Source organism: Lolium rigidum, chromosome 1 (assembly GCF_022539505.1).
Source record: "Lolium rigidum isolate FL_2022 chromosome 1, APGP_CSIRO_Lrig_0.1, whole genome shotgun sequence".
Classification (NCBI taxonomy): Eukaryota; Viridiplantae; Streptophyta; class Magnoliopsida; order Poales; family Poaceae; genus Lolium; species Lolium rigidum.
In genome coordinates this window covers 32737334-32747623 of record NC_061508.1, presented here as the reverse complement: position 1 = coordinate 32747623, position 10290 = coordinate 32737334, and the positions used below count along the sequence as shown (strand labels likewise).

At 39.7% G+C, this 10290-nt stretch overlaps 1 protein-coding gene across 1 annotated transcript; it reads left to right on the top strand.

Moving 5' to 3' along the window:
- The first annotated feature begins 231 nt into the window (after window positions 1–231).
- LOC124685171 (serine carboxypeptidase II-2) lies at window positions 232–8699 on the top strand. Its single transcript, XM_047219500.1, has 10 exons — window positions 232–514; window positions 1736–1843; window positions 2137–2232; window positions 2358–2450; window positions 2556–2641; window positions 5662–5928; window positions 6298–6431; window positions 7147–7242; window positions 7607–7715; window positions 8319–8699. The coding sequence occupies exons 1-10, from the start codon at window positions 247–249 to the stop codon at window positions 8481–8483; spliced, it is 1422 nt and encodes a 473-aa protein (XP_047075456.1). The 5' UTR covers window positions 232–246; the 3' UTR covers window positions 8484–8699.
- The last annotated feature ends 1591 nt before the right edge of the window (window positions 8700–10290 follow it).

The following is a 10290-nucleotide window of genomic DNA, read 5'->3' as shown; positions in this document are numbered from 1 at the left end:
ACCAGAAATACCCGTATGATTCTTCGTTGCGTGAGATGTTGGCATCATTGGTACGGCGCACGTGAGTGCACGTTACCGCAACTAGCCCACACCACTCGCCACTCGCCACTCGCCACGATTAACCACTGCTCTACTCTACTCTACTGTCTGCTCCAGTCCTTCACTGAAACAGCCAACCGCCAGTCCCCACGTCGCCGGCCGTGCGACCGTCGCGCCACAGCCATCTCTTGCCGCCGCGAACCGGCGATGTCGGGCGCCTCCGGGCCCCTGTCCGTCCTGCTCCTGCTCCTCGTCGCGGCCGTCTCCGCAGCGGCGGCGGGGGCCGGGTCGTGGCGGGGGGAGCAGGAGCAGGACCGGGTGCCGCGCGTGCCGGGGCAGGCGTTCAACGCCAGCTTCGCGCACTACGCGGGGTACGTCACCGTCAGCGAGGAGCGCGGCGCCGCGCTCTTCTACTGGTTCTTCGAGGCCGCGACCGACCCGGCGTCCAAGCCCCTCGTGCTCTGGCTCAACGGAGGTACTGCCGCCGGCCGCGCCTTCTGTGATTTCCTATAGTAATTTGTTTTCTTTTTGTATGAGTGAAGTTGCTACTAGTACTGCCGTTGACCACCGTGATCCGTGATCTGTTGTTAATTGTGTGTGCCGACGATTTTGTAGTGCTGGACTGTAGTAGTTTTCTCAGTGAATCGACCATTGCGATGACACGATCTTTAGTTCTCGGCTGCACTCATTGCCTATGGGGCCCTAATTCAGCCAGAAAATTGGTAAATACAGTCAATTCACTACTGCCATATGGGTTAGCTAATTGTGAAATTTGGTTGATATGTCCACATCCCAGTTGCACGATAGTAATGGATGGTAATCATGTTAATTTGTGAAGCATGGCGTTGTTGAGTACACCAGAACCAAACCTCCCATTTATTCATGCTGACATGAAAACTTTGAGCGCTTTCTAGTTGCTGGTACTATGGGGCTGTTTGGTTCATGCCCACGGCCGCCACGCCAAATCTCTGGCACGCCAATATTTTGGCGAGGGATTTGTCCGCCCCTGTTTCGCCAGCGCGCGGGCGTGAAATCTGAGGTAGCGACCGGTATTTTGGTATGGCTTGTGGAACGCGGCTTCAATCCAAACGCTGCCTTATGCTCTCGGTCAACGCTAAATTTTTGGAAGGATAACCATTGGCAACAATCCAAACAAACCCTATGTTATGCAAGTGGAGTGTGGCCGATTATTAAGACCGGGCTAGATTAATGTGGAGTGATTTCCTCATCCTAGACAAAGTAATTAAATGGATCATATAGCCTGGTAATTTTTTAAGCATGGGCCATGGCCCAGGTTCACCAAGAGACTGTAAATCTGGTTTATATTTTGCCAGTGTTCATAATCTATAGAAATGTTCAGCTGGATGGATATAGAGTATGCAACTGTCCAGCAAATGTTTTCTTTGAATTAGTTCTTATGAGTTTCGTGAGTTAAAAAGTCAAACTAAAATCTCACTAACTTAACACCAGTAGAATTTATTAAAATACAAATAAATCCCACACATTCTCTATTCCACCCACCTTATCCTAGTTTCTGCTAGCTAACTTAACTTCAGTGGTAACCAGTTTTCTTTAAGTATTTCTGCTAGGGTATTGATAAATCTATCCCAGGTATTAAGTCCTGGCTTGTTCATCGTGGTTCATTTTGTAAAAGTACCATGAATGAATCGAGAGTATATTTTATTTCATTTTCCAGGGCCAGGTTGCTCATCAATTGCTTTTGGACTTGGGGAAGAAGTGGGGCCTTTCCATGTTAATGCAGATGGAAAGGGTGTACATATGAATCCTTACTCTTGGAACAAAGGTAGCATCCAACAAAAAAAAACTCAATTCAGATGAATACCAGCACTGTCACTAATTGAACATTTTCATATGCCGCTACCTTTAGTAGTACTATTTCTATTTGATGAATTGGATCATTGAATTGTTACTTATGCTTTTGTTGGAGTATAGCTGTACTTTTCAGTCTTACAATCCTTTCCTGTTTAATATCAGTAGTCATTTTATTTTGCTAAACTTCCGAGTTTGTGATGTTCCCTGCTCTCCAGTTTGGTTTGGAGGATATATATCTATTTAACAACTTCTCAATATTTGCAGTTGCTAATATCTTGTTCCTTGATTCACCGGTTGGTGTTGGTTATTCATATTCGAACACCTCTGCCGATATTTTAAGCAATGGGGATGAGAGGACTGGTACTGCAACCCCTTTCACTCTGTCTGTCCTACTGTTTACATGAAATTCATATCCTCCAAAATACTCCAAACTAGTGATGTATTACTGTTGGAGTTTGCTCACTGTAATTAGCATTATCTTGCAGCCAAGGATTCGTTGGTGTTTCTAACAAAGTGGCTTGAACGATTTCCTCAATACAAGGAGCGTGAATTTTATTTAACTGGAGAGAGTTATGCTGGTTCGTAGAATCTTTACAGGCCTTTATTTCTTTTTTTGTACTCTACTGCCTATTTCTTCTTTATATAGAAAGGTTTGGAAACTCACTTATAACTGGTTTGGTTAGGTCACTACGTTCCTCAGTTGGCTCAAGCCATAAAGAGGCACCATGAGGCCACTGGAGACAAAACAATCAATCTTAAGGGTTATATGGTATGGCTTTGGTACTTCTGCATTTTGATTATCAAATTTCATCCTGTATTTTGATTATTTAGGACACAAATATCAATATATATGTATTCATTAAGACCCAAATTGGATAGCTGCCCTTATTTTATATTTCCATAGTAGCAATTTTCTTATCCTTGATGTTCTAGGTCGTTTTGATGAGAAATATATTATATTTTTAAATCATAGGCAAAGAAGTCACCACTTCCACATAGATTACAAATATATGCGCCATTGATCTTAATTATATGGGTTGAGATTTGATTTGTTGTGAAGTTACATACAATCATAGTACGTACAAGATAATCATGTAACAAAAAGTGTATCTTCAAAAGGCACCATACAACCTGTATGAGAGAAGAGATTGCTACATAAAAATAAGGAATAATATTTTGCATTATTAATCATGCATATCATGTATAGATGATAGAAATTTTAAGATACAGATGGAAACAAATATGAAGATGACCAATGTACATTTAATATCTTCTTCTGTTTTGACCAATGTTGATATATGATGGAACTGAAGGTCTCCTGAAAGATCATAAGCTGTGGTGGTTAGAAAAGGAATGCATATAACTATATCTAAACTTAAAACTCAAATTTGAATAAAAATTTAAACAAATTTAGCAATTTTATTTCGAGTCGATCACCTGCAATAGGGACTAAAACAACGACAAGAATTATGGAATGGAGGGAATATTAATTGATGACCTATGTAGATGTACCCTTACATGTAACATCTGTTGCTTAGATGTATAAACATGGATGGTTTAGGAAAATAGGTCGATTCAGTAGAACATAGATGGCCAAACAAGAGCACACAGTAATTTGAATGAGTGAGAGAGAATGATTTAGCAACTTTTTGATGAATATATACCGGCAATTAAATTTCCTTAGATGGCCAAGCGACATAGATAATTATAGTGAGATGAGCTTGTTGGAAGCATCTTGAGGCGGCCATTGCACAAATGGATAAACAGAAATACGGTCAATGATGGGGCAAGAGGAGGAATAGAACGCGGAGTTTAGATACAAGCCATCAATGTTTAGAGTTAATTCTTGGTGGGTTATCAAAAACTCTTGACGGAAATATATACATGATTGATGCGGTGAAGTGGTAAGACTAGTCATAGTGGGGAGTAACATAGAGTAGTAACATGTACTCTATGTTACTACCTCTATAGTGGGTGGTAACATATGTGTGGTATCATGCAAGGTCATATTTATTAGGTTGTAGACTCATCTTGTCTTGAGAAGTGTGATATTACGGTAACATAGTTAGTTACTGCCTCAGTCTCTTTCTTCATTTATTTTCATGCCATGTCACCAAAATGTCTTGGAATGTGTGATGTTACTACCTATGTTACTCCCACTTTGAGTAGTCTAAGAGGGAAATCAAGAAATTAGCAGTGTTCTATTGCCGCATACCCTACCCTTACAAACAACCCAATGCACTTAATGATGAGATTCTCAGGAAAGTCCAATAGCGTTTCCTCAAGGTGTCAATATTTGCTAGGTAAATACCAAGGAAACATTGCCAAATCAGTTCCACTTGGTATATACTATTGGCTACCCGTTTTCATATCATTTTAGATGTGTACTTAATGACCTACCAATATCTCGAAGGCAACATCATAACTTAATGAAGACACATATAACAATACATAATAGATCTAGCCACTAAATGCACGAGTCACTCTGCTAGTTTGAATTTGTCGGTTAATTCAGATTTTTAAAGGAAATGCAGTACATCTGGTGCATATATCTGGCCGAGGAAAGTAGTATTTTGTCTTATGCAATGGCAGACTGGCCTTTGTATGTTGGAGCAAGTGAGGAATAATTGTAATACTAATTACTAAGTCCTCCGTTTGCTTTCCTTGTAAATTAGGAGAGACGTCTTGGTAGATTGCCTTTTGACTTGATTAATTCGTTTATTCTTTTGTGGTGCTAGTGGATGAAACCAGGGTTGGCGTAAATAGGAAGTTAGAGCTATGGAGGTAGACTTTGGAATCAAAGGGGTTTAAAATTAGTAGGACCAAGACCAAGTACTTGCGATGCAACTTTAGTGGTGTTAGGTGCGAAGACGGAGATGTTAGTTTAGAAGGACAGATAGTGCCTAAGAGGGACACCTTCCGATACTTGGTGCCAATGCTGCAAAGTGATGGTGATATCGATGAGGATGTTTGCCACGGGATCAAGGCAGGATGGACGAAGTGGCAACTGTTGATGTGCATAAGTGAATTGCACTTGCCCTTTCCATCAGTTCGTACTTTTGGCTACGATGGCTAGTGCGTTAAGCTTCACATGGTATTAAATCCTAAGGTCTCGAGCTCGAGTCCCGGCTTTCGCAATTTCTCCTAAAATTGATGTTGCCCCCTTGGTGTCCACATATATGCCTCTTGAGCGATAATCAGACCGGCGATGCTATACGGAGCAGAATGTTGGGCTTTCGCAATTTCTCCTAAAATTGATGTTGCCCCCTTGGTGTTCACGTATATGCCTCTTGAGCGATAATCAGACCGGCGATGCTATACGGAGCAGAATGTTGGCCCACTAAAAGACAACACATCCAACAAATGAGTGTTGCGGAGATGCGCATGCTACGTGGACACGTGGCCATATAAAAAAGGACCGGATTAGGAACAAGGTAATTCGTGATAGGCTGGGGGTGGCACCGGTCAACGAGAAGCTAGTCCAACACCGACTAAGGAGGTTTGATCATATCCAACGAAGACTTTCAGAAGCACCAGTTAACACTGGAATTTTAAGGAGTATGAAAATACAAGGAGGGGCAGAGGACGATCAAAGCTGACATGGGTGGGCGGAGGTGGTAAAAAGAGACTTGAGGGACTGGAATGTCCCTAAAGATTTGGCTCTTGATAGGACCGCATGAAAATCAGTGATCCATGTGCTGGAATCTTAGTTTATTTTGTTCTTTTTTCTCTCTCATTGTTGTGGTTTCCTTATGTTTCTGTTCTCTTTACTAATGTCATTGCTTATAGGTAGGAAATGCCCTGACTGATGATTTCCATGACCACTATGGAATATTTCAATATATGTGGACCACCGGCTTGATTTCTGATCAAACATACAAGCTACTGAACATTTTCTGTGACTTTGAGTCCTTTGTGCATTCATCTCCACAATGTGATAAGATTCTTGACATTGCTAGCACTGAAGCTGGGAACATTGATTCATATAGCATCTTCACACCTACTTGTCATTCATCTTTTGCCTCCTCAAGGAACAAAGTGGTGAAAAGGCTTCGGGTAAGTTTTGAAGCTCCTGCAACTCAAGTCTCTAATTAAAACAACCATGGCTTCCTATCTTGGGATCCTAAGTTTTGTGCACCATATTTTCCTGTATTGATTTTAAGAAAAACTTAAAGAGTTCTGTACTTTGGCATGAAAATTGTCTTTTATGAACTAACTGGGGAATCTTTCCTTCATCTGGACTATCCATTTAAGTGCATACCATGTTTCAATTTTTTTAAAAGACAATGACCTTGTACCAATTCATCACCATATTTCTTATCATGTAAAAAAGCACACTTACTGCTCATAAAATAAAAACTCTAATGCTTCATGACTTCACACGTTTTCTGTACATCTGATTCTTACCATGATGTGTTTTGATAGTCTGTTGGAAAAATGGGAGAGCAGTATGATCCATGCACTGAAAAGCATTCAATTGTATACTTCAATCTGGCCGAGGTGCAGAAGGCACTTCACGTTAATCCAGTCATTGGCAAATCAAAATGGGAGACCTGCAGGTAATGCTGTGAGCAGATTTTTAACGATTGAAATTGATTTTACCATCCTTACAACGTAAGTTTGTCCAGTGCATTGCTATAATAAATTTACGGAAAACCGTCTTTTGAAAATCGTACTAATATTACTCATACTATCAGTAACTAAATTTGATTCCATGCTCCATGATGTAGGGCTGTTCGCTGAATACTTTTTCTAAATATATATGATTAGTCTTAAAAAAATAGGTGTTATGTCTATACTGCTTTGCAGTATTAAGGGCATGTACAGTGGTTGAGACACCTTCTCTTCTCCTCCACGTCATCTAGAGATGGCAATATTGTATGTTATATAATCGGTTATCTCTTAGTGCTATCTTTAGCAAGAAATGTTTGCATGTCTCTAAATTTATTTGCTTATTAAGTTTTTAAGTAAAAAACATTTGACTAAGAGATGGCATCCAATACTAAGGAGAAAAATGTCTTCAGTGGTAAGAGGTATCTCTTAGTCAAGAGAAGGCAGCCACTTTTTTTTTTCATCTCCTTCTCTGGAAAAAGCCCAACATCACGGCATTTTACATGTCATAATGTATTATCCTATTTTAGAGATAATTTCTTAGTAACTTAATGGGAAAACTTGAACGCCAGTGACATGTAATGCCGATAAGCAGATCCACTAGCATGTTTCTTGTTCTTGTTTACTCTTTTAACATGTTGGTACTACTGACATTCTTTGCAGTGAAGTTGTTAACACTAATTGGAGGGACTGTGAAAGATCTGTACTGCATATCTATCATGAACTTATACAGTATGGGCTTCGTATATGGATGTTCAGGTTATTCCCAACTCTCTGGAGTCTTTGCCAACTCAGGCAGGATGTTTCTAATACTATGCCCCCTGCCATACACTTAGGATTCAGTATATTTCCTAACTTAAAATAGTTCACGTATTGTCTCCTCACAGAAGTGGGTTTATAAGATGACTATCATGAATTATATACCTAGCTTGACGTGAACTATTTTTTAGTCTCCACATTTAACATGGTTGTGTAATTTTGGCGTACCATAAGATGCTGGTAAAACCTTTTAAGTAGCTACTTGTCTCCCTCTCTGTATTCAAACATTGTGGGAATGGCTTGTATAAATGATGGACAGACATATAAGTATATTTTGTGTTGATATTTTCTTTACTTTGTCCAGTGGAGACACAGATGCGGTGATTCCAGTAACATCAACTAGATACAGTATTGATGCTCTCAAGCTTCCAACAGTGACTCCTTGGCATGCTTGGTATGATGATGATGGCGAGGTATAGGCTTCTTCTTAATCAATACGCCCATGATTCCATGAATTTTCAGTAGCCTGAAGCATTGTGGTTTGTCTCGTGCATAATTTGTTCATCCTCAAGCTATTTATATTTTGGCCTGGGGCATGTGTCCATGCCGAACCTCTGTTCGAATAGTCAATCACTTCTTACTCAAAGAAGAAAAAGTTTTGCAGTTCATATATGATACCTACTCCATCCGTTCTGATTTAGTCTACATTCTAGATCAAAATCTTGTACCATATTAATCTACATTTTAGCTTTTAGTCAACTAAAACACAGAGAACGAAGCGGTCTTGCTTTTTCTATTGGATAGCACTACTTTCAACATAGCTTGGATTGGTCGAAGTAATACTAATAAATGCAGTACTAGTTTGTCTGAATTTCCTTAGAATCTAAATCAGAACTAAGTGAACATTTTATATTATTCTTTATTTTTTGCTAGCCCACTCCAATGCGCTTAGTTATTTGGGATATCCATCCTCCACTCCTTTTTTTGTTTTGTTTACAATTAGCTAACCGAACCCGCCACTCGGTATCCCTCCTCCATTCTGTTCCTAGATTTTGAACTTTTCTGTGTTTAAACAGGTCGGTGGCTGGAGCCAAGGGTACAAGGGTCTCAACTTTGTGACTGTGAGGGGTGCAGGTCACGAGGTTCCTCTGCACCGGCCCAAGCAAGCTCTTACTCTCATCAAATCATTTCTGGCTGGGAGCCAAATGCCTGTGCTGTCTGATCTACACAGCAATATGTAATATGTTTAGCTCAAGACACGACGAGCATCATAAATTCCAGCTCTACCACGGCAGTCAGTAGTTGGAACTCCACACAGGAACTTTCACAATATAAGGATGGCCTTAGCTGTTGTCATTTGTCAGTGCTATTGGCACCAATTCCCCCCTTTTAGAAAACGGGGAACATTATTCTGGAATACTTTTCCTGCCACAAATTGATACTGCCTGTTAAACTAATTTGAAACTAAATATACTTCTGAATCTACTTTCAGCATTCAGTACTGTCTTTTATTGCCATCTATAGTAAGCACTGAGCAGCATAGTCTTCTTTTTTTTGTTTTTTTTGGTAAGATGTGGTTACTGATGTGATGTCTAGAGTCAGTCTCCACAGCAGTTCTTGCTGTCTTGCATCTGTGTAGGCTGCATACCATGCATCTGTTTAAGCAGGTCAGTGGCTGGAACCTTGATTTTCCTCGACTCTGAGCAAACTGTAGCGGAACATAATACGCCAATAAAAAACTGTAGTGGAACATAATTCATTCCAATCTAAAGTCTTTTGCCTCCTCTGTTTGCCATTTAGATGTCTTTGCTTCTGTTGATCACACTACTCAGTGTATTATTATTTTTCTTTTGAAATGGGGTTAAAACTGGAATCCATAATCATATGCCAGAATACAAAATTCCTTTGTTATTATGTTGTTATTTTTTCCCAAAAAAGTATATTGTTATTTTTATCGATTTGACTTCTGAGGGAAAAATTTGGTTACCTTTAATATTTTTAAGATCAATTTTCAGCTTGTGCAACTTATTTATTATCCAGTCTATACTTGTTTACTCTATGCTCAAATAATTACTACATCAGCTGCTAAATCTACACATTTGCCAAGGCTTTTATTGATGAACACCTCAGCTTCAACCAGAGCTTTGAAGAACTTAGCTATGGCAGATCATCACAGTAAGGTTTGCAATTTCTCTTACCCTATTGTTTTCATTTGTTGAGGTTTTAGTGCTCCTACTTCAATAAAACACACATCATCCTCCACCAGGAAAGAAAGCTAGCATCTTTCTTGTTTTTTGCTTCTTTTTTCATATTGATCTCACTTTTTAGAGAAAAAGGTCTTTTTGATGTTACCGATTTTTTCTGACCAAGATCGGCACTTCGAAGAATGGAGAATACTGTAGTTCAAATTATTGGTTTTGTTCACCATGCTTCAGATCAGATATCATCTTTGTTAAAATGTAAGTTCTAAAAATTCTTCCTTTTCTCTCAGTAAGAGTGCTATGGTGTATGTTAATCAATAGGCACTTCGCGTCCAAGTTAGTGCACATCCACAAACAAGTCTGAAATTTTGGTTCTGTATATCTTATGTATACTTGTTCAACCATTTCAGTATTAAAGTACTTTGCATGAAAGGCATGCACCTGTTTATTGAATTAGACCACTCTGTTTTCTGGTACAAATCTTGAGTTTGTTCGGAATTTCTGCATGCATTTTACCGCTATGTCAGATATTTCCCAGCGCCTTGTGCTATGATGTATTTTTCATATAATTTGACCTCACACGACAAATTTACCTTCCACTGACTCATGAAGCTGGGTGTCAGCGTTTTCTAGCTTCTGTGTCATTCAACCTGCCGTGTGTCTGGGATTACAGGTGTTTTGACATGCGGCTGCAATGTTGCATTTGATAAGTTACACAAACTCAGAGCGTGACGTTTGCAATCTTTCAGCATAAAAGTTGCTGAAGGGAACAAGTGATCCTCCTTGTTTGCTCTCTCACCAGATGTGGTTTTCATGATCAAACCTCAACAAGTTATTCGCCCTTTTC